Consider the following 25,874-nt stretch of genomic DNA (forward strand, 5'->3'; position numbering starts at 1 on the left):
AGAAATTTCTAATTTCTGATAGAATCTTCCTTGAACGCTCACATCTAAAACCCCAACTAGCCTGAACTGCCCATACTAAATCCGCCTGGCATTAACTGAATTTCGAGTTGCATTAAACACAACCTGAAATCAATTTAAAATTAACACTAACTTGCATTACTGAATCTTGCATTAATCATGACCTATCCATAGTGTTTCTGATTTAAACCCCCAACTGTAGGTATTTACTGCATACTTAAGATTTTGTCAAAGAAATGCAGGCAATGACATCTTGACCTCAGAGTTTTGCCTCTTGATGTCATGAGGCATGTTTTGTTCCTTCCCTGAACACAAGTGCAGAGTTTTCAGTCACCTTTTTTATAATGTTGCAGGAGAACATTGCAAATAATTCTATCATTAATTTTTTGCTTTATGAGACAGGCATTTGGCTATTATGTAATCTAAAATTAATTCATCCATTTTAAATTGATCAGAATTTTTATAAATAACCTGGGGATAATAGCATTCAAATTTCATTTTGTTTTATTTATACGATACTATAGGAGTTTCTAATTTTTAGTTACTCAGTCATGGTAATTATAAAACCTCCTCCATCCTTTTATTCTAACGGTATATGTTATTATAAGTTGGGGTTTGCATTTGCATGAAACAAAATTAGTGGTAACACCTGGTAGTGGATTTTGTGTGGAGAATCTGTGAGTTCAATTTTGAATATTAGAACAAATTCCTGTACTGAGTATTGTCTTGCTACAATATGCGTTCACTATCTCATTGCTACTGCTTTGCTACTGGGACTCTACTAAAATAAGCAGAATGTATCCCATAAACTTACAGTCTGTGATCCCTGCATAACAGTGTTTAAAATCCTGATAAAATGCTAATTTTATATCAGGCTGTAAAAAAAATACAAAACCATTATGCCAGGAAGCTGTCTGGCAGTCAGCAATTGCAAGTGGGGGGAATGACTTTTTTGTTCACTTTTTTATTAAATGTATCTCCCATTTTTCCTTCAGGAATTTAGGACAGCATTTTGCCTCTTTCAGTGTTATTCCCAAACACCCATGCACAATAAATTGAATGGGAAAAGGGAGACTAAAATTCACCTGGTAATATTTCATGGTAAGCAGGGACTTGAATATGGGAAACCCCAATCTTAATCTAATGCTATTTATTTACACACACACACACACACACACACACACACACACACACATACACACACACCCCACACACAGAGTCCATCTCACTTCTAGGTGACTCTGGATGAATAAAAATGTAGAATCAATATAAAAAATAAAGTTAAAAGTTAAAAAGACAGAGCACCCTCAAGCCACCAACCACCTCGCGACATTGTATACCACTCTTGGATCCCTACACTAGTTGGCAGAACCAGGTCTTAACATTCTTCTGGAAGGACAGCAGAGTGATGGCCAACCTCAAATCAAGGGACAAGAAATTCCATAGTGTGGGAGCAATGGCAGAGAAGACTGACCAGTCTCGCAAATTCATCCATACCCACACCCACACTTCAGAATAGTTTCATAAAGTTGACTGAGTAAAGTATAAATTGGTAAAGATCATTCATAAAGGATGAATCATAATCATAAGAGAATTAAACTGGCTGCATTCTTCCCCTAGAGAAGTTGTATTTCCTCCAAATCTTTGTACATTCTTTTTAAAAAAAATGAAGAAGAGTGATGGTATTTCTCTGAATTAATTGACTTTTTTTCAAGGAGAGCTTTAATACAAATGTCACATGTACCAAGACAAAAACATTATGACATCTGCATGCTCAAAATAGCTTTATTTCGCAGATACACCGCTGTGTTTTAGTCTACGTAAATACATACATTTTAACATCCATTACTTTTTATAGTTCACACATTTTATTTATTGCATCCAGGGCTCACTAAACTGTAAAATCTGAGCCAGAATTTATGGAAAAGGAAACTCTGCCAATATTTTCTTCTTAATTGTATCAAAGGACAAAAGTGGTGAAAGCAGTGAATGTCTTTGTTCAGAATTACTACAACTGTGCTTTTTCACGTGAAGCAGAATCTCAGCTGCATTGCAGAAGACAATGGGGACACAAACTTGTTCACAGAATTTTAGATGTTAAAGGAAGCCAATGTTGTGACCTAGGCCCAAGTAGTCATTACCAGACGATATCAGTCCTAAACAAATGTATTTTATTAGAACAGCTGAGAATTACTTCATTCTCAGCTTAGTCCAAATTAATTCTAAAACAAATCCTTCAGAAAAAGTCCTTCGGCCTTTATCACAAATCTTTGTCCTCTTTGGCACTCTGCCAAGGCTTTTCTTGGCAAAGCCCCACAAAGTTCAGAAACAAGAGATGCCGGCTAAAAACAAATGTAGCAACGTTGCTTTCCTACAAAGAGCCCAAGAGCTGTTGCTGCTCTTTTAAGCCTTATGGGAGGGGCCAATCATCTCCTGGCCTTACTCCCGAGTCGTCCCTTTTGCTTTAGCAGCTCTTGCCTTCTGGCAGCTCTTTGCATGTGTGCACTAGGAACAGGCTCCTCCTGTTCCTCTGCCTCTCTGCTGTCCGCCTCTGGAGGCTCTGGAGTCCACACATCGCTCCCAGATGGCCCTGGCCCCATCTCTGCCTCCGATACAGAACCCTTGTCTGGGCCTTCCCCTGACTCCAGGACTGGCCCATTGTCCTCCCCATCCTCCTCACTGTCTGACTCCACTGCCAGCTCCGCAGGCTGCTGGTGGACCACAACAGCCAAATACATACAAGAGGTTGGCAATTAGAGAAAATAAGTTTAGAAGGTTTTGTATGCATGCAGTAGATATCAAAAGTCTATACATCTCTGTTAAAATGCTAGGTTTGTGAGATATAAAAAAAATCAGACCAAGATAAATCAGTTCAGAATTTTTTACACCTTTAATATAACATATAAACTGTAAAAATTCAGTTAAAAATGAAATCTTTTAGGAAGAAAAATAACAATAAAAACATACATTTACGTAAAGTCTAAGGCCTCCTGGTTGGAGACCTAGTTTTGCCAACAAATAGCAAAGTTGGAGCAGAGGATATACATATAAAATTTCTCTAGTTGTTTCATGTGCCTTTGGTACAGAATCTAGGACTCACATCCATATAGGAGGGAAGGGATAACCATAGCTCTGTAGACTTTTAGCTTTGTGGAGTTACAGATATTGTGTTGGATTGACCACTCAATACCCATTTGGTAATGCTGAATCTAGCGTCAATTTCTTTCTATAAAGACCCATTGCTTCAGATAATACTTCTCAAGTATTTGAACTGAAACATTTGTCAGCTGGGTGTCTGTTTTTGGTTCTATGGGCTTGGCATTTGGCACAGGCTTGTAAAATACTTCAGTCTAGTTCAGGGTGGTAGTTAGACTAAAGAGCATAGCAGCATCTGAACAATTATTCAGCATTAACACTAGATTGCTGTCTTTTTGTGCCATGAGTGTACAGTCAGCAAAGAGGTTTCTTGAATGACTATATATTCATCCATATATTCAAGCAGAAAAGTCAAAGGGAGAACTACCTAGTCAGTACCTGATGTACATTCTTCCTTCTGACCCCAGACAACATATAACGATGCAAGTGAAGAACAGAGTAAATAGGAATAGGAACACAACCCTGGTTTTGCCCGATTGGAAATGACATATGCAGCTGAAGTATCACCATTGTAAAGAATCTCTCATGTCATTTTTTTTCCCATTGAGCAGGAGAATCAACTTCACAAATTTCCTCAGGGATCCATGATGTCTCAGGATGATCCAGAGAGCCTCTTTCTTTACAGTGTCAAATGCCTTTGTCAGGTCAATGAAGACAGAGTAGAGAGGATTGTTCTGCTTGATGCACTTTCTCTAGTTTTGCCTCCTGGCAAATACCATGTCTGTTGTACTGAAAACCTCACTGTGCCTCTGGGAGGTTCCTTTCGAAGACAGATACAGGTCTGTTCAGCAGAATGCAGGCAGAGATCTTGCTTGCAATAGACAGTAGTGAAATAACTTTGTAGTTTCTGCAGTCTAATTTGCTTACCTTATTTTTATGGGGAGCCAAAATGTGGGGATCACAAAACTCATCAGGCTATAGACCAAATGTCTTCCACAATGTCTTGGAATGCAGGTGCTGGAGAGTGTGCAGCACTGGTATTCAAGTGGTTTGGGTGAACTGATAGTGGTGACCTGTGGGTGGGGGTGGGCTTGCCCACCCGCTGTGGTGCTATGCTGTCCTATTTAGCCATGTTTTCTAAGCCACATGCATGTGTGCAAGCTGCATTTTTGGTGTGTGGCGAACCGGTGGTAAAATTATGTGCAATTCACCTCTGAGAGTGTGAATGAGGGGATTGCCATATTGGGTTGGTAAGGGCCATGAGTAGGCTTTGGGAAGTGCAGGCAGGCCAGTAAGGAGTGCTACAAAGTATAAGATTTATTGTGGGGCTTCTTGGGAGAAAAAGGAGCAGGGATGCCTTATAGTAGTAATGCAACCTTCCCTGCTGGCTTCCCCACTGACTGTGCTTGTGGGAAGCTAGCAGACAAGGTCACAAATGTGACTCCAGCTAGTAGTGACTTTGTAATCACAAGCCAGGCATCCAAATATCTGAAATGTTCTTGGGGATGCTATGATGGCTGCAACTTCAGCATGATTTTAACTTTGAATGTGGTCGCTGACCAAGTGGTCATATTAATTCAAGGACTGCCTCTGCAACTGGTAGACTGCTTTATTTGAAAATTTTGGCGGTCTTTTGGTGGTCCTCGAAAACATATATTTTAATAATTGTGGTTCTGACTTTCTAAGATGATAAATTCTCTTTGTAACCAAAATCTCGTGCTTGTTATAAACTCTCAAATTTACCCATTGCTTGGGCTCAGCATTGGCCCTGTTCTTGCTTGATTTCAGAGTGTTCCAGTTTTTAAAGAATTTAATCATCTCATCTGGTAGCTCTAATTAATATCCCACCTCCACAACTCATGTATTTTAATTATTATCAAAAGAAGTAAGCTAAGCTTTGAAGTTTAGCTAACAGTTTTGTTACTTTTCTAAAGGAAAATGTTATAGATCTTCAATGGATACTATGCTACAATATCATAAATGTATTGACTAAAACTAACAACTTAATGTTCAGTGGTTGTTATAATCAAAAATACAGTCTGCAACATGATAATACAATCGGGTGGGATTTAGCCGGTTTGGCCGAACCGGATGTTAATGTTAATCTGGTGAACTGGTTGTTGCAAGGATTGGCTGACCCCGTCCACCCTGCCCCTCTCAGGAGTCTCCGCGTAGCCCGTTTTGGATGCCAGGTAAGTGCAGGGCCCACACGGAGGCTCTGGGAGGGTGAAAAACATGCCTACCTGAAGTTTGAAGTCTGGAGGCCAGGGGAATCTGTTTTCGTCCTCCCAGAGGCTCGAGGAAAGCCTCCGGAGCCTGGGGAGGGCAAAAAATGGGCCTACCAGTAGTCTGAAAACGGGCCTATTTCTGGCCTCTGGAGAAGGAACATGTTTCCCCCCTTTAAAAGGAACACGTTTCCCCACTATAGTTTAAGATACAATAAAATATTCTTAAAGCATCATGAAGGCAGCATCTTAAGAAAAGTATAAATCAATCTTTGATTTCTCCCTTTCTCTGCGGCAAAATATAAAATAAAATCTGTATGCCAGAACAAAACCAACAGGTGAATTTAAAGTTTCACAGGAGCCCTCTTGACTGAATAACTAGTTTAAACATATTTGAACTTTGATTGACTTTGATTTGTTTGATTAATTTGCTCAGGCAGACAGAAATTTTATAATTCCAAATTTGCTTAACTATTTCAACTTCAAGCATATTAGATGAAGAAAACCTTGCTTGAATCTCAGTCTGTCATAACAGGGCTGTATCAATTGACAGAACTAATACGGAGTTCTCCTTTAGCAGGATGTGAATATAAGAAATATTCTCCAAAAATAATCGGTTCCATATCAGGATTTTCCAATCTGGATGACAGTTCTCCGATTGTGACAATGGCTCTCCATTACCTGAAAAATAAATTTAAAATACGTTTGGCAAAGCCAAGTGTCTTGAGCTCATAAGGCGTCAGTGGTCTACAGATCGGAGATTATGATTAAGCTTCCTTCTTCACCTTGACCTAATCAGATAGACTATGAATTCTATAAGTTGCAATACTTCCACTCCCCAGCCCCTATATTTGCTTCTGTGTATGTAGGACAGCCGGAAACGACTAGCATGCATGTGTGGGGGAACCTTTATCTTTACCTTAATGTAGGAGAAGGAGTTGCAGAACTTGGGTGTGGAGTTAAAAGAGGAATCAGCCAAGAATCCCTCATAGCCAGAAGCGAACTAAGTCTACTGTTCCTTGAATTCCGTTGAATCTTACTAATTCCTACCAGGTGCTAACTGTTAGTTGAGAAAGATTCTTGTGCTAAGGCATGGTTAGCAATAAATCAGTTTAATTGGACCTTCACTGTGGACCTGATCTTTCATGCTTGACAATGTCCAATATATCTGGAGATTACCAAGTTGGGGAAGTAACGTTACATCTGCTGATGGCTTGTGTTTTATCATAGAGTTTAAGTATATGTATTTAAAATGAATTCTCAGAATTGAATAATATACCTGCCTTTACACACACACACACACGCATACACACACTCACATATGTAGGTCTTGGCATTTTCGGGTCTTTTCCCATGTAAGGTTGAGAGTATCTTGGCGACGTTTCAACGAGGTCTCACTCATCATCTTCAGGCTGGTATCTCTGGCTTCGTGCTTCTCAAGCAAAGAGTGGTCAGAGCTGCCATCTCTCTATAAATACTGGTGGGGAGGTGGGGAGTGTTGCTGTGAGCGGGTTGGTTGGCTGTGTGGTTGCATCTTGATGGAGTGGGTGTTTGCAGATTGGTCGGCTGTTTCGTAGCATCCTGTGTGGGTTTGGTCTTGGTCTTTTGTTCCTGAGCTTTGGTGTTGTGGCCTCTGAAGTTCTGTGATGTGATGTCTTGAGCAGACGGCTGTGATGCAGCATCCCGGGCCCTGGTTTGGCTCCGAGTCTGAGGTCCTGTCCTGTGTTCCTGGTGTGTGCGCAGCAGACAGTGGTGTCAGCATGGTCTGGCTTCTGGATGGTGGTTGTGTTTCGTCTGTGGGATGGGTTTGGGTTTGAATCTGGTGAGGATGATTGGTGGTGGTGTTGTGTGTTGTCCGGGGTCCGGGGTCAATTTTCGTGGCTGGGACTCATTTGTTGACCAAGGCTGGTTTCCAGATGTCTGGTAGGCGGGAGGTGTTGTCCCGTTTGTTCATACTGTGGGGGTGTTTCTTTATTTCAGTGGCTTCCATAATTATTCTCTTGTTATAGTGTTCAGTTTTGGAGATTAATTTGTTCCTTCAAAATCAATTTTGTGTCCTAAGGGATGCGGTGTCTTAGTGAGTAAGATGCTGAGGTTGTCGATCGAAAGGTCAGCAGTTCAGTGGTTCGAATCCCTAGGGCCGCATAACAGGGTGAACTCCCGTTACTTGTCCCAGCTTCTGCCAACCTAGCAGTTCGAAAGCATGTAAAAAATGCAAGTAGAAAAATAGGGACCACCTGTGGTGGGAAGGTAACAGCGTTCCGTGCGCCTTTGGCATTGAGTCATGCTGGCCACATGACCACGGAGACGTCTTCTTACAGCGCTGTCTCTTCAGCTTTGAAACGGAGATGACTAGCTCATATGTGCGAGGGGAACCTTTACCTTTACCTATATATTAATAATAGTAATATTAATTCAATTTTGTCTGCTTTTTTGCTCGTATTAGTGTCCTACTCGTATGATTTAAAATAATAATAATTTTGACAATTTTTTGAGTATTATTTGAGTAAGAGCAATAAAAATAATTATCAACACCATAATGCTTGTAGTAAATTACCAAAGTTCATATCTGCTTTAATTGGAGGTACATTTTTAAAAAAGATAAGGATTACATTAAACTTTTACAATTCTATTTTCATATCTTTCTCTTTTCTCTTTCATATAAGAGTTAATTTAATGTAATTCTACTTTTTAAATTTTGTCGTGGAAAAATGGGCTTTAGAAGGTAGTAAGACACTTTCACAAACAAATATATTTTTTCACATATTGGAAATTGAGTTCTAGAAGCTGAGACTATTCTCTTTATAATATTACCTGTAACTGAATTGTATTTAGAATTAGTTGAAGGATTTAGCATCTTGGTTTGGTTTTCTTGGACTGTTTCTGAAATGGCTAGACCAGGGGTATCAAACTCAAGGCCCAAGGGCCAGATGTGGCCTGTGGAGTGCTTAGATCTGACCCGCAAGGTTACCCTGGAAACAGCAAAGGTCCAGCCCACAGTGCCTCTGCCAGCAGTGCCTCTGCCAGCACACGGCCCTCCTGAGCTCCATTTTCACTGGCAGGGGGTTACAGAATAGAATAGAATAGAATAGAATTTTATTGGCCAAGTGTGATTGGACACACAAGGAACCTGTCCCGGTGCACATGCTCTCAGTGTACACAAAAGAAAAGATACGTTCATCAAGGTACAACATTTACAACACAATTGATGATCAATATATCAATATAAATCATAAGGATTGCCAGCAACAAGTTATAGTCATACAGTCATAAGTGGAAAGAGATTGGTGATGGGAACTATGAAACGATTAATAGTAGTGCAGATTCAGTAAATAGTCTGACAGTGTTGAGGGAATTATTTGTTTAGCAGAGTGATGGCCTTCGGGAAAAAACTGTTTTTGTGTCTAGTTGTTCTGGTGTGCAGTGCTCTATAGCGTCGTTTTGAGGGTAGGAGTTGAAACAGTTTATGTCCAGGATGCGAGGGATCTGCAAATATTTTCACGGCTCTCTTCTTGATTCGTGCAGTATACAGGTCCTCAATGGAAGGCAAGTTGGTAGCAATTATTTTTTCTGCAGTTCTAATTATCCTCTGAAGTCTGTGTTTTTCTTGTTGGGTTGCAGAACCGAACCAGACAGTTATAGAGGTGCAAATGACAGACTCAATAATTCCTCTGTAGAACTGGATCAGCAGCTCCTTGGGCAGTTTGAGCTTACTGAGTTGGCGCAGAAAGAACATTCTTTGTTGTCCTTTTTTAATGATGTTTTTGATGTTAGCTGTCCATTTGAGATCTTGCGATATGATAGAACCCAGAAATTTGAAGGTTTCTACTGTTGATACTGTATTGTCAAGTATTGTGAGAGGTGGAAGTATGGAAGGGTTTTACAGGAAGTCATTGCAATAAAAAACAGACCCCAGGAGCCTGTTTCTGCTGGCAGAGCTCTCAGGCCACCACAGGCGCCTCCGACATGAGTGATGTCAAGCTGGCCACACACCCCTGCTCCCCGTCCGAGGTCAAACACATCCCTGATGCGGCCCTCAATGAAATTGAGTTTGAGACACCTGGGCTAGACTAACTTTATATCCTGTCTTTATATCCTATCATATGTTTATCTGATTTCCTCGGAGGTGCAAATAATTTGTATGTGGACTTTTGTGCCAATGAATGGAGCTGGTAATTTTTTTTATCAAATAGAAATAAACCATTGTACTTGTCTCTTTTTAATATTACATTGATTATAGCATGTATATTCAGATTCTTTAAACAGCACACTGCCTCTTCCAAGTGACTTAATTTTAATCAATTAATTTTTTATAGTTTGCTTCCCACCAGCCTAAGAACCTCATTAATTTACATTTCTGAGTTGTATCCACCTGTTGATGGCTTTCCCTTTTCATCACCCCCTCTACATTTGGGGATACAGAGAATGCTGTAGAGCAGAGAAACTTACTGGGGTGGGATGAAAAAGTGAAGATGACAATAGTGGTTGTGCAATCGAAGCCCCCTTCATTACATATGTTGTGAGGCCAGGGATTTCATTATGCAGTTGTGGTTACTATCACAAGTTCTTTGATGACACACACACACACACCCCCTCACACACATGCACCTATAATATTGAACTCAGATCTTTTTATCTCTAGTTTTCCTTCCATTTTAAAATTGTAATATTTCTAAGGAAACTAGGTCTCTTTTCCAAACTGCAGAATAGTTGCCAAAAATTCATTGTTAATGATGTGACATGTTATGAAGAAAATCGCGTTCAGGATTCCCACCCCACCCCCACCCGCCTGCACTTGCCTGCAGCTGCTTTTATTCCCAATGTTAAAAACAGTTATTGAAACTGGCAGGTTAAAAATTGGATTCCAGAGAGCAAGATAAATTGATTATGTCATTTTCATTAAAGTCCACAAAGAAATGTATTTCTATGCCTTCATTTCCCTCCTCTTACTTTCTTTTCCTCTTTTTTTAATGCAAATCATTTTGCAGAGCATGCAACCAATATCCATTTCTCACTTTTGCGATGGATGCAGTGACGTGGGAAATAAGAAATATTGTTCTCCGCTTGTTTGATTGAATTGTCCTTGGCTTGTGGGAATGAAAGATACTGTTCTTTCCAGTGATTTCAACAAAAGCATTTTATATGGTTTCTTTTTTATTATTATTATTTTTGCATCTTCAGAGGTTGCCCTTGTTTCTTTTCTCCTTCTTACCGCATTTTACGTATGTACATTTTACATGGACATACAGGTAGTCCTCGACTTATGACCACAATTGAGCCCGAAATTTCTGTTGCTGTGAAATTAAGTGAGTTTTTGCCAGAGTTGTTAAGTGAATCACAGCAGTTGTTAAATTAATAACACGGTTGTCATAAATATGAGTCAGTTGCCAGGCATCTGAATTTTGATCATGTGACCATAGGTCGTAAGTGTGAAAAACAATCATGTTGCTTTTTTCAGTGGCGCTGTAACTTTGATTAGCCACTAAATGAACTTACAACTAAATGAGTTGTAAGTTGAGGACTACTTGTATAAGATTTAATTATTTATGCCTTATCTTTAATATAGTGGTTTTTTTCAACCTACAACAACAAAAACGAGGGGAAAAAATTGCTACTTAGATTACCTTCTGATCCTTCCATTCCTGCTGTAAAGTGATGGAGAAATATAAAAGTAGTTACAAATAGCATCTGTGGCATTCTTCACATATTGTACACATTATGATGCCTGAAGATTAGAAGCTGCTGCCCCAGAGTCAGATCATCAGCAATCTAGCAAGTATTGTTGACTCCAATTAATGTTTGGGACAAAAAAAATATTTTCGATAAATTCTTATGCATAGCATGGAGAAAGTGGATGATTAGAATGCTTTTTTCCCTCCTTCTCAAGACATTAAGACCAGGGGCCATCCAGTAAGTCTGGCTGGAAAAAGATTTATAAAAGAAAGCAGTTCTTCCTACAGCACATAATTAACCAGTGGAGTTAATCAATCTCCATGTCACAGAGATGGGCCAAAACCTTGGAAGGTTTTAAAAGGTAGTTTACAGAGGAGAGGTCTATCCTATCCAAAGCTGAGTCTAATTTTCATAAGGGGTTTCTTACACAGCCGGTTTCAAATCACCCTGTAGCATCCTTAATGGGAATTGATTTGGCTATTCCAGAACACTATTTCTTTCTTTTTTCTTTTAGCCATTCCTTGGAGGATTAACTGTAATGTTTAGGGCAGGGGTGAAATCCAGCAGGTTCTGACAGGTTCTGGAGAACCGGTAATGGAAATTTTGAGTAGTTCGGAGAACTAGTAGCGGAAATTTTGAGTAGTTCAGAGAACCGGCAAATGCCACCTCTGGCTGGCCCCAGGGGTGGGAATGGAGATTTTGCAATATCCTTCCCCTGGGGTGAGGTGGGAATGGAGATTTTGCAGTATCTTTCCCCTGCCATGCCCACCAAGCCACACCACACCAACCGTGCCCACAGAACCGGTGGTAAAAATATTTGGATTTCAACACTGGTTTAGGGTCACCTTGCGAACTCACATTATCTTCAAACACCTTCTGATACAATAACAAATTCATAGTGGATTCTATGATGGTTAGCTACTGAGACCCTGATGGATGGAGCAAAGCAAAGGAGTCCCAAACTGTAGCATTTCTACCACTATGCCTTACAGTTAATATCAGGTTCTTCTAATAAAGTGCTTACTTTGGTTTTCACCAAACACGCCTTATGGTTTTAGCTGTTTGAAAGAGTGATAAATGGGAAATTTGCATTTAGATTTATTTAAATGCACAATGGGTTACAAAATGTAAATGTTTTACTTATTCTGAAACCAATTTTAAATATCTTTATGTTGAAATATGTGAAAAAGTATTTATTTTTAGCTGTGCAATCCATCCCCTGGTTGTGAGATATATTTTAAGAAATAAAAATCATTGGCCAATCATTGGTTAGCCCAGCAGGGCTAACTCTATATTTTATGATGAAATACTGTAATTTTCAAGGCCACTTCAGGTGACCTTGATTTTATCCCCCTTGTTAATGCAACCTAGGTTTGCATTGGCTATTTTGGCTATTGCCTCGCTTCTGGCTCTTATTTAAGTGATTGCCCACTGGGGCCGCAAGATCCCTCTCACTGCTGTTCAGCCAGGTTTGATCTAATCTGTACCTGTGCATTTGGTACAAATTTAATACATTATCTTTTAACAATTTGAAGAGGTTTTACATGAACTAAACACATGTGAAGGTAAAGGTTTCCCTATCCAGTTATGTCCAGTTATGTCTGGGGCGTGGTGGTCATCTCCCTTTCTTGGCCTAGGGAGCCAGCATTGTCCAAAGATATTTTTCCATGGTCATATGGCCAGTATGGCACAGGGATCACTATTACCTTCCCACCAAAGTGGTACCTATTAACCTACTTGCATGCTTTCAAACTGCTAGGTTGGCAGAAGCTGGGGCAAGGAACAGAAAATTACCCTGTTGCGTGCTACTCGGGTCTCAATCCTTGTTAGCTTTTCAGGTGACAAGCTCAGTGATTTTAACCACTGAGCCATGACACCCCCTCAAACACATGGGAACCTATGTTTAATTGTGGAAAATCCACACATTCAATTTAAGAATTTATTACATGCCAGTGAAAGATTCTGTCCCTAGGAGCTACATGGGAGACTGACTCAGAGCATTTTCTGAAAACAATAAAAAAATCCCTCAACTCAGACATAAACACAGACATACATAAAGAGATAGATATTAAGGGAGAAAATACAGAATATTTTAAGTTTGACATTCTGTTTTTAATTTCCATTTCACAAACTAAACTTTTGTTTCCACATTTAACTGGCCTGAATAGGTACTGGTTATAAATTTAACACCAATATTGATGAGCTTGTATTACAAATTGAAAGGCATTGTGAGTTTAATAAAAAGTCATTCATTACCATTTATTAATTTAGATGTTTTGTCAGTTATTAATTTAGATATTTATTATGTTGCCCCTAAGATATTTCTGTTATATATCTTCTTAGCTATTAAGTAACCTGTATTAATCATTGTAGTTTGAATAGTATTAATTATGTATGGAGCAAACTAGTGTTTATAAATACTATTGGGAAAAGCTAATGTGGTTGGAAACTGCAAAAACATATTGGAAAATTGTAGATTAGAAAAATAATGTTTCCTTGCAAGCCTTATAATACTCAACTTATATTTATAGGGTGTTATATGTGAAATATTTGAATGTTTGCTGAAAATAAAATCTTATCAAGCAAAAGAGATCTTTATAAAACAGACTATTATATTTTTTCCGGCTCAGTTAAGGGTGCAAATCTGCAACTGTATTGAGATAGTATCATTGCCTCATCACCGTCTGAAGTATTAATGACTTTAGAAATTTTCCCATTATCTTTTCTTTTTAAGATATCACATCACAAAAGTTCCTTATTGTCTTCTTTTTTTTCTTTTTGAGACATCACATCACAGTTTAATGTGTATTTCTAAAATTTGCAGGATTAGAAATGTATTTATTTTAAAAACACTGAAAGGTACGCTTTTTTTGGTGCTGCTGATTGAATAATGCTTATTTCAGAATCTTTTTATGATAAAGGTTGTCTTCCTTTTTCCATCTTTTTTAGGTAACACAGAATGCAAAACTGAAGAAGAAAATAACCAAAACAAAAGAAGCTAAAAAGGTTTTGAAGAGAAATTTTAAAGTAAATACAAAAATTGTATTTACTGATGATGGAGAGGTAAGATCAAACACAAATAATTTGATTATACTGCTAGGATTTCCTACATTAATAGCTTTTTGGAGTGTAGACCAAGGGAATATGACTCTACAAGTTCTCCGAGACCACTTGAAGATACTTGTAATCACTGACTATAATTATCTTCATGGATTACCCGGCAGGGTTGGGCTTAGGAGGTACAGTTTTGCAGTAGTTCTGGTCTTTTCTGTTGAAGCATATTCAAAAGCTGGTACTTGGAAGCTGTTGTTCTAAACCAGGGGTGTCAAACACAAGGTCTGTTGTGTCTTGCCCGCCCTCAGAGCAGCCGGGGCCTTCTTACCTGCTCCCGCACACTGAGGAATGTATGCCTCCCGGTCCCAGTCCTGGCTCCATGCCCACACAAACTGCAGAAGGAGAATCTCCCTGCCCCAGCCCTGACTCCATGCCCAGGCAAACGGAGCAGCTAGACCCCTCCCCCTCCTCCACAGCAGGTGAGCCTGAGGAGGGTTTACTCCCAAGAACAGCTGATTGGTGTGACCCTCGCATCAGAAGATTGGAGAGGCGGAGGCTGCAGAGGGAAGGGAGGGGCAGGCCTTAATGAGTGCTGAGTCATGGTGCCACACCCCATGGCCTATATAAAGGAGCTACTTTCTGGCAGTCTCTGAGTCAGGCAAAAAGTCAAACTTATCTTGCTGAAGTCACTTACTGGTCTCCTGCCTGCTCTGAGGACTTTGCTAGGACTTTGGACAGAGCTGCAGAGGCACGCCTGATTCGGATTTCCCGGACCCAGCCGTCAGCGGAGGAGTGGGACACGACAAGGTCTGCGGCCTGAATTCGGCCTGTGATGTGGTCGGATTCAGCCCAGGGGGCCGTCCTGGAAAATGTAAGGGGCCGGCCCGTGTCACTTCAGCCCAGTCTACCCAATGTGAAGAGGAAACATTGGGCTAGCATGGCTTTGGCCCAGTCTACCCAATGCGAAGAGGAAACATTGGGCCAGCATGGCTTCGGCCTGGTCTACCCAATGCAAAGAGGAAACATATCAGCAGTTTGGGGAGTGGCGTCAAGCTGGCCATCTACAAAATCTATTTCAAAATCTGTTTGAAACTACTTTTGGAGATCATTTATAGGAAAAGACAAGGCAGAGCCTGGGGGCGGAGTCAATAGAGGAATCAGCCTTGAATCATTACATTCCCACAAGCAATCCAAATCTAGCATCCCCTTGAATTCCATTAACTCTGGAAAAGCGCAAATTTAGTGCTGACCCTTAGTTGACTAAATTCTTACGTATAGACATGAACAACAAATTAGTTTAACTGGAATTTAAAGTGTGGTCCAGATTCTTCCTGTCTGACATCATTTGAATTTTTGGAGTGGCATGCTGTCACTATGCTAATGATACCCAGAGTCCCTTGGAGTTTGGCAGTTAAACATTTGAGTAAATAAAGTTTTTAAAAAATTACTGTTCCTTACCATCTAACTCCAAGGAAGTAATCCATAATATACCTAATCTCAGTAATGGAATACATGAGGGAGACTGAACTAAAATTAAATACAGGGAAAATGCAAGTACTGTTGGTAAGGAGAAAGTTGGACTTGGGAACTGAGGTGAAGCCTGGGTGAATGCCATTGTCCCCAAAATATAAACTTTGGGAGTGCTTCCTGACTGTTCATTATTACTGATTATTTCTAATTAAATACTATTTAAAAGTTTCCAAGGAGAATTGGTAGATTCCCTTAAATACAATTTTAAAAGGTTTCCAGTCATGTATTAGAGAGAAGGGGGGGAAGGAGGAGAGGAGGGGAGTGGAGTGGAGGGAGAGAGAGAAATACGAATAATACCGTGTAAAATGTGTCACCCTCTTAATGTCCTGCTTTGACTTCAGAACAGTTATTCTGTGTTCCAAGCAGAATGTTTTCAATCAAGTTGGCGGTATTTTGAATAAAATTGGAAATGTTTTGCATGTCCCTAGTTTGGAATAAGTCTGAACTATACTGTATCTGAAATCCAAAAGTATCTTTCCTAGTTTTCGTATATTTAATCAGTATTTCTGATGTATAACTGTCATAAGCGTAGTCCGCAATCCCATGCTAAACTAATAGCAAATGTACTACTGTTCTCTTTCTGTGGGAATTGGGAACAGTTTTAAAAAGCCATTTCTGCATGCTCATTTACTGGATTGAATGGACTACATAAGTTAATGTTTCCGGGTGGCAGAGAACCAAATTGCATGGTAGAATCGCAACGATGGTTCGTGGGTGCTTTTCATCAATATAACCTTCATTTGTCACATCTCTTGTTTTCAACTAAACTCAGCCTGATTCTTCCTTGACTCCCTTCCCCTCTTTTGATCCGCTTCAGTGTTGCCACGAGTGTAATGAGCCCAATACTGTTTCAGTACCTCTGCAAGCAGTACATTACCACTGGGTGCAGGGAAATTAGAATTTGCAATGAAGCATTTATGTTAGTTTGCAAAAGGCTAAGATAAATGCCCCTACTCAAGTCAAAGTCTTACTGCTTTGCCTCTTAGTTCATTGCAATTGCAAAAGCTAATTTGAAACAGAGAGCAATGGAGAGTAAATAGGGGAGCTTGATGGAAAGTCGCCTATTTTTTGCCCGTTTTTCTTTTTTCTAGGAAGCACTATAATGTGTTTCTCTCACAACCATTGCCAACTTCTATAATGAGGTCAATGAATTAAAGCTTGTTCTTACGAATATCTGATATGGAGTCTAGCAATGTTGCGTACAAGGGGGTTTTGATCAAAAAGTCTGATCTTTTCAGCCATTTGTGCTTATGATTATGCCATTGTATATAAACAGAGGCTTATCTTAGGGGTTTGGTATCTATCATATGGAAATGATTCTATTAATTGTATTGGTGCACATTTCTCCGTAGCAGTGTTTTCTGTACCTGAGGCTCATTACTTTTTCTTTAACAAGCAGTGTTAACCATTGGTTGCCTCCAGATTCAGTAAATCCCCTTTTCTTGGGATTCTGAGAATTTATTGTTCTTCTCCCATCACCTTTTTGTGTTCCCTTTTAGAGGTGTAGCTTGAATTCTGAAGACTATGATGCTTCCCACCCTCATCCACCCACCCACTCCAATTTCCAGTGTATACCTGATAGCTCTGAATGATTACCTTTGATTAAACCAACTGTGACTGGAGATATACATACATAAATATATACAGATACACTCTTTGGATTTGAACAAATGCTGTGTTAGCTAATTTTCCCCTGTTGCTACTGTATACTCTTGAATTTTTATGATCGTTTTCTCTGGATTGAACTTTTGCACATTAGCATCCTAATTGCACATGAGGAGAAGAAACTGTTAAAAGATGTTGCTGTAGAATTATCAGGTGATGAAAAAGCCTTTTCATATCCTCCTGATTCTGAAATGTTCACCTGACTCTTGAATTGGATGGCTTGTTGCTCTGGCATAGACCAAACTAAGATGCAGCTGTCTTTGCTATGCCTTATTATGTTTGGATAGTCACAGTTCTGGCTCTGAGCGGTTGCAGGAATTGGGTTGTTGTTGTCGTTAGTCGTGTCCGACCCATCGCGACCCCATGGACAACGTTCCTCCAGGCCTTCCTGTCCTCTACCATCCTCTGGAGTCCATTTAAGCTCATGCCTACTGCTTCAGTGACTCCATCCAGCCACCTCATTCTCTGTTGTCCGCTTCTTCTTTTGCCCTCAATCTTTCGCAGCATTAGGCTCTTCTCCAGTGAGTCCTTCCTTCTCATTAGGTGGCCAAAGTATTTGAGTTTCATCTTCAGGATCTGGCCTTCTAAAGAGCAGTCAGGGTTGATCTCCTCTAGGATTTGGGAATTGGGTATGTCTAGTTAAATGAAAATAATGACTAGGGGGTGATATGGTAGCAGTGTTCCACTATCTAAGGGACTGCCACAAAGAAGAGGGGGTCAATCTATTCTCCAAAGCACCTGAAGGCAGGACAAGAAGCAATGGGTGGAAACTGATCAAGGAGAGAAGCAACCTAAGAACTAAGGAGAAATTTCCTGACAGAACAATCAACCAGTTAGAACATCTTCCCTCCAGAAATTGTAGGCGCTCCAACACTGGCAGTTTTTAAGAAGAGATTGGACAACCATTTTCTGAAATGGTATAGGATTTCCTGCTGGAGCAGGGGTTTGGACTAGAAGACCTTCAAGGTCCCTTCCAACTCATTGTGCTGTTTAAGGGTTGTGTGCAATCCGTCTTCTTAGACTTATATCTCCTTTCAAGAGCAGGTGGCAGTTATGGCCAAGAGGACATTCATCTGTTGTGCCAGTTGTACCTTTTCATGGATTGGGACACTCTTTGGACAGTTATCTTCTAATCACCTCATTATTCAGTTACTGCAATGCATTATCTGGGCTGTCCTTAAAAGACCCCTTGATATGTTCCATTTGATATCCCTGGTATATGAGCAGCACTGGTTGCCAGTTTGCTTCTGGGTATGATTCCAGGTGATGGTTATGACCTATAAACCTTCTGTGGTACAAGGCCCAGTTATTTGGGACTGCCTACTTCCTGTGGAGTCTACACACCTCATACAAACTGACATTTGAACCACCCCCCTTTAATTAAACAATGACATCTTTCAGGGTCTTGCTTCAATTTTTATTTCCTCTATTAACTTTCCTGCCTGAAAATTATATTTCTGTAACTATTCCCTGTTGGCGCGGGTCTGATGTCTTTTGGTTTTCATAGCAATCCAGAGCTCCTTTTAAACTGTAGAATAGAAACAACAATACTGAAATGTTTTTATTCTTCTTCTATGATTCAGTTAATTCAGCAGTGGCCACCAGCACAAAAGTCTATCCTGGATAAAGAGGAAGACGGTGATGATTGTAATGGGATCAATCTAGACAAAGCAAAAGACAGACTTGAGGAAGAGGATAAATTTGACAAAGAAGAATATAGGAAGAAAATTAAAGAAAAACACAGGGTAAGTAGAATCTCATCCCATTTGTCAAAATATCAAATGGAAATACTGTGAAATGTCAGCAAGTTCATTGGGGATGAAAGATTTTACTGGAAAAAGGATTATCTATTCAGTATTACTTCTTGTTCTGGTCTGATGCATGAATTTAGGCCACACAAGAAGAGATGTGGGTCCTTGGTTTTGTTTCATTAGTATTGCTATTTCCCATGAACATTGCCATTCTTGTTAGTAATCAATTTATAACCCTCCAATATGATATTCTGATTTTAAATAAATATGAACAAACAGTAACCGAACCATATGAATGGATGGATGGTCATAGACTTGTGGTGTTGTAGGCCAATATTAAATTTATATATATGATAGACTGTTAGTAGATAAAAGGGTAAAAATTTAAGTAGCATAATAACAAGACTGTACTTCATCAAGAATGATGAGGACTAGAAAGCTCTGTACTAATGAGATTTTAGAAGTATGATGTTTTATTTAAATAGCTATGCTTTGTGTAGAGGTGATTGAGAGTTACCCATGAATTATTCAAGAAATGTCATTGTAGCAAGGTGATTGATTTCACTTATAATGTAAAGCTTTAATAGTAATAGTTTAAGCTCCTTTTTGGCATTTAAAAGAAATTAAATTAGAGGACATAAAAATACAAAGATTGTTGCTGGGCCATTTATTTGTCATAAAACAGAGCTGAAAGTTTGAGAACTTGACAGCAGAGAATAGTTATAAATGTTACTCTTTCCCTTTAATGCCCTTCTCCTCCTTCTTATTTATAGCATATCTGGGGATGCAGCACATAAAAAAACTGTAACAAGACCAACCCTTTTCCATGTGTGGAAGAAGAAATAATCTGTATTTCATAGAACAGATTATTAAACTTCCTGTGGATATGGACTTATAGGCAGTTACCGCATTTTTCAAAGTATAAGACACTACGGACTATAAAACGCACCTACCTTTTTTGGGGAGGAAAATAAGAAAAAAAAATCTGCCTCTACCTCTGCCTCCCAGCAATTTGCCTCCTTGCAGCAAACAGCTTGTTTCAGTTTCAGCACAGCCTGATTAGCACAAGAAAAAAAAATCTGCCTCTGCCTCCCAGCAATTTGCCTCCTTGCAGCAAACAACCCGTTTCAGTTACAATACAGCCTGATTATCACAAGCAACTGATTGTCGGTTGGATCGGCCTACCAACAGCTGTATCAGGCTGCAGAGATTGCCATAGCCTATTGCCGTCTCTGTGCGCCCCATTTTCAGCCTCTGATTCCCGATTTCAACCTCTGAACGCAACATTTTCAGTCTGTTCCGGGAGATGGGGATCAGAATGGGCAGAAAATGGTGCACACAGAGACTGAAAACGAGGCGCACGAGGCTGAAAATGGGATGCGGAGGCCGAAAATGGGGCACGTGGAGTAATGTACATTACTACATAATAAAAGGAAGTGGAGTCTTAGATTTCGCTCTTAAAACTTGGGCAGATTTTTTTTTGTTAGATATTTTGTTACAAAAGTTTGGACTGATTCCCAAACTTGAACACCAAAGTAGTTAACATAGCCAGCACAAGATAAGTACAATTACTATTCATGCCTAGCAAACTTTCTGCTGTTCTGTATCTTTTTTTTCCTTTCTATTTCTGTTTTCTCTGATAATGTAGTAAACCTGGGGTGCAGACAAGCTGAAGATAATATATATTTTAAATTTATTTTTCACATTTCATTTAAAAAATATGCCTCCCTCATTAGTTTTATAATTGTAAAATTAATTCCTTCTTTTAGTAGATGAGGGCACTAGGATTCAGAGGCAGAAATTAAGTTTGTTTGTTGCCACATAGTCTTGACTGAGGAATATGAGAAAATGACTAAGAAAACAATTTTTGTTGGGCCTGGGATTTAGGCCTTTTGCCCAATGGCCCTTGAAAACCTGGAATAAATAAGGGAAATTAATAGACTTGCACCCTATCTATACCATATGCTAAATAAATAGATAAATTAAAAGACTCTTATTTCTTCACTCCATTTCTCCTCTCCCCTCCCCTCTCCTCCCCTCTCCCCATTCTCTGTTTGCTAGAGGTGGTATGCTACTCTTACTCTAATGTAATTTGTTTCTGCTGGCTTATTTTCTCATCTCCTTTTATTACTTCATTACTAAGTTTGAACTAGCAGCAAACTAACCCTAATTAAAAGCAAAAGCTGAAACAAATTATTTTTCTTCATTTCCAATTTTAATCTGTTATTGCAGTCCTACACTGACCAGAAGCTTCTGGAAAGTTCACAAATAGGACATGGGGCATACTGTCACTTTCATATGCATATCCCATAGTAATTAGCATTAAAAGGTACATTTTCTCTGATGTTGGAGATAAGACATATTTGTTACATATAGATAGCCATTACTGCCAGCAAACTGTGGTTTAGGTACTGTAAGTATAAGTTGTATCTGCTCTTTAACATCTACAGCACTACTAATTTCATTTATTGAGTGTTTATAACATTGTAGGATATAATGTGCAATATAATAAGGTAGTGGTATCACCACTGTGCCTCATGGAGAGAGTCTGCCTTGGTTAGTAGTAAAGCATGAGATTTATATGTAAAAGATTCCTAGTTCCTCCTAAACATAGAAGTTTTCTCTCTTTCTTTTTTTTATTGAAAAAGTTTTACAAAAACAAAAACAAATTTTTTTAACAATTATTCCCCCCCTCCACCTCCCCTCCCTTCCCCTCCCCTCCACCCCCCCCCCCGAGACTTCTCAGAACAAAATACAGGGTATACAGTCTAACAATCATAAACTAGAATACAACAAAAACCATAACCCATAGTCTCTCCTCTCCCTTTGCACCCTTAACTCCCCTTTTCCATTTAAACTAATACATTAATATAATACAATTCCTAGCTTCACTCATAAGCTATTTGATACTTTTTAGTCTGATACTTATTTTGAATATAGTCAGTCCAACTTCTCCATTCCAATATGTATCTTTCTTGAGAATAGTCTTTCAAATACGCAGAAATTTTAGCCATTTCTGCTAAATTCGATACTTTAAGTGTCCATTCTTCAATTGTAGGTAAATCTTCTTTCTTCCAATATTGCGCAACCAAGAGTCTTGCAGCTGTTATTAAATTTAAAATCAATTTTGTCTCTATTACCGTACATTCCCTAGTCATGCCCAATAAAAAGAACTGTAGAGTAAATTTTATCTTCTTTCTCAAAATATTCTGCATAATTTTTAAAAAGTTTTCTCTTTTTAAAGATCCAGGAATCTAAGTAATAATGAGCCAAGTTGCTTCTATGTTTTATGTATCAGTTTTATCTATCCCTATCTTATTACAGAAGGCTAGAGAGTTAGAGCAGCCTAAGGCAATCTATGCTGTAGATAATACATTCATAATCCCATAAAGCATCATAAATACTCTGAAAGCATTGGGCTATGCAAAGGTTTGAATAGTTGCTTGAATATTGATTTTGAGTTTCTTGGGCTAGCAAGAAGTCTTCTGCTCGTTATTCTGGCATCAAGAAAACTGTCAGAAACTGTCAAGAAAAATATCATAGAGATGATATTATGCTGATGAAGTGTATTTCCAGGAAAAATAAATCTGTTTTCTTTTATTAAAAAGGTTAGCAAGATGCATAGGGGTAATCAAGATGTAAATCTATATATATTTTAGAATTTGTACCTAAACCAGTAAATTTCAGTAAGGTGGAAAATAAGTAAAAGCACAAGATCACATGAAGCCACAGCTCTTGTTGCACACTCTTTTATCTAAACTGTAAAAGATGATTAATCCTTCAATTAAACAATGCAATTTATGGGGACCTAGAACTGTGCATTCTCTGTCTCGGTGCCTGCCCTCTGGAACGAGGTTACCCCTGAAATGGGAAGACCCCCACCCCAACAGGTGTTTTAAAGGGCTATGTAGACCTGGCTCTTTGCTCTTTTCCCCCCTTCGTTTTTAAATCATTTTAGCAATTTATAAACTGCTCATAGCCGCTGAGTATGTAAATTTAATAGATAATGATGATGAGCAGAGGGTCGGACTAGAAGACCTCCAAGGTCCCTTCCAACTCTGTTATTATGGGATGATGCTGATGATAGCAATAGCAGTAGCACTTAGACTTATATACTGCTTTACAGCCCCCTCTAAGCGGTTTACAGCATTGTCCCCAACAATCTGGGTCCTCATTTTACCGACCTTGGAAGAATGGAAGGCTGAGTCAACCTTGAGCCTGGTGAGATTCAGCTGGCAGTCAGCAGAAATAGCTTGCAGTACTGCATTCTAACCACTGCTCTTGATGATGATTAGAATAACTATTGGGCTCTAATAGTTATGCTAACAATGGTGTTACTAGAATAACTTCTCATAAAATTGTCAAGATGCTCTTTTTCTGAATATAAAGAACACAATCTCCCACTTCTCATACACTTGTAATTTTTTCCTGTAATATACTTCTCGACCCATTTGGGTATTTTTTTTGTCACTTAAAATGAGGGGGTTTGTTCTTTATTTTTTTAATTCCCCAGTTGTGACATGTTGGCAGGCATATTAAAATACTTAGGAAGTATACAGTACTGTATGTCTTCAAGTTATCGATTGCCAAAAATCTGGATGTTTGCTGGAATCTTGTTTGCAGAGTTTTGACATTATGATAAATGTCCCAACATGTTGTAGTCTTTCTGTGAATAAATCTAATAACTTTTGTTTAGAAGGAGACTTTAGTTTATCCCCACTCCACTTTTTTGTTCTGCTTTTTTTGCACATAAAATAATTGTATGTTGTCCCTTACCATACTACAAATAGTACTTTATAGGATTTCTCTGCCCTCTTTAATGCTCTTTAGCTGATAGATCATCATCATCATCATCTTTTAACAACCTCATAATCCTTTGTGGGGTGGAGTCTGGGCAACTGAATGCAGTTAGCAGAGTGTTTATTGGCCCTATGCCCTTCCTGTTACTAATGCAAAGTTTTGTTCAGCTGTACCGTGTTTCCCTGAAAACAAGACATGTCCAGATAATAAGCCTAATTGGGCTTTTCAGCATGTGCAATAATATAAGCCACCCCTGCAAAATAAGCCCCCCCCACCAATTACTTACAGCATGTGCAGCTGGTCCCATTTCTTCTGGTTGCTTGCCGCGCAACCAAAATGAGTTGAGGAGGCGAGGCCGGGGGGTGGGGAAGGCAGGGACATGTCCTCCCTTCTCTGGTCTTCGCGCCAGCCGAGTGGCCCAACACATCCCACCCACCCCAATGGCAACAGCAGCCTGGCTGCTTCCCTTCCCCACCATCTCTTTATTGAGAGGGGTGGGTGGGATGGGGGAGAAGCGAGACGCGTGGAGCTCCCCTTGCTGTCACTTCTCCCCACCCCCCCAGGCATGACAGGGCTCCTGCCCCTCGCTGAGCCACCTGCTCCCTTTATCTTGAACTCGCAAGATTTATTTTTTTTTTACATCTTTCCCTGGACACAGTGGCGAGGAACGCGATGGTGCTGGATAGGTAAGGCGGGCATCCAGCTTCTCCCCTGTCCCACCTGCCAGAAACGAGTCTTTGTGAGACTCGTCAAGCTGCGCCGGCACTTCCTCATAGAGCAGGACTCTACAAGGCTTGTGCCGTTGCATGCAGGAATGGCAGCACTGCCGCGAGGTTTGACATACTGGCACAGCCGCAAGTGGCAGGATGCTAGCTGTGCCGGTATAATGAAGCTCACAGCAGTGCTGCAATTCATGCATGCAATGGCACAAGCCTTGCAGAATCCTGCTCCACAAGGAAGTGGCGGCAGTGGGACACATCAGGGCAGCGGCCGGCGTGAAGAACGGGGAGGGGGGAGCGACAGCAGCAGTGGGACACCGAGTCCCACACTCACCACCTCCTGCATCCCCAAAATAATAAGACCCCCCCCCCTGATAATAAGGCCAAGCCCTTATTTGGGGAGTCAAAAGAAAATAAGACCCTGTCATTTTTGGGGAAACATGGTATATTCTCAATGTGCCCTGCTCTTCAGCTAATAGATATGGGTTGATAAATATCCTCATGCAAATAGTACACTTACGTATTAATTATAATTATAAAATTGAGGTGTATGTTCTTTGTGCATAGAAAACGACAGTTGTAAAAATGCACTGGATGCATATTTCCACTGTTTCCCCATGAAATGGGATTCCATTCTCTCCATATACTTTCTCTCTCAATGGGCAAAATTGACCAGGTATCTCTGCTCTGTAATCTCCAGTTTGTAGAGATTTGCCTCTTGTTCCCATGCAAGCCTTTCTCAAAATATTGAAATTTGCACAGTTATAGTACTGATGATTTTGCCCTCTTGCCTTTCTTGTTTTTCTGTGTTGTGCTTAATTCATACAAATGTGATAGATGAATGTCACCAAAATAGCACAGTGTAGCAATGTCTTCCTATGCTTGGAATAATCTCTCTGATGAATGTTTAATGTTTTTCCCCCAAATCTATTTTCATCTTCTGATTTGGCAACTGTCTGAACTTGACCCATGCTCTTTCTCTGTCTCATCTCCTCACCTCTTCCTTTCTCCCTGGTCATTATTAATAGAGTGTTGCAGCTCCTTTTCAGTGGTAGTGTTTTAAGCAGAGCAACTAGATTTTGAAAGAAATGGGCAAGTGACATAGGTTGACAGGATACAGCATAGAAGATCACAACAGAGTAGCTTGGAAATTGGGCTGGAGGCGGTAGAAAATTGAGTACTGACTTACAGAGTCAAGATATTTACACTGAATGTACAAGAACTGAACAAGTCACAGTTGGGTTACTGATATGTCTAAAGATGATAAGAAAAGAGAAGGACAATATCACTGATGTTTAATCTGAAGTAGTTTGTGACCCATATCTCCCATTCTGACTTACTCA

At 39.7% G+C, this 25,874-nt stretch overlaps 1 protein-coding gene across 2 annotated transcripts in view; it reads left to right on the forward strand.

Annotated features, from left to right (window-relative positions):
- Nucleotides 1-25,874, forward strand: part of DDX10 (DEAD-box helicase 10) — a 175,604-nt gene that overhangs the window by 92,309 nt on the left and 57,421 nt on the right. For both annotated transcript variants that reach the window (XM_058185011.1, XM_058185010.1), the window contains 2 exons: nt 13,962-14,075; nt 18,845-19,006. In XM_058185011.1, the coding sequence (XP_058040994.1) occupies nt 13,962-14,075; nt 18,845-19,006 (276 nt within the window). The remainder of the gene's footprint in view (nt 1-13,961; nt 14,076-18,844; nt 19,007-25,874) is intronic.

The sequence above is a fragment of the Ahaetulla prasina genome, chromosome 5, assembly GCF_028640845.1.
Source record: "Ahaetulla prasina isolate Xishuangbanna chromosome 5, ASM2864084v1, whole genome shotgun sequence".
NCBI lineage: Eukaryota > Metazoa > Chordata > Lepidosauria > Squamata > Colubridae > Ahaetulla > Ahaetulla prasina.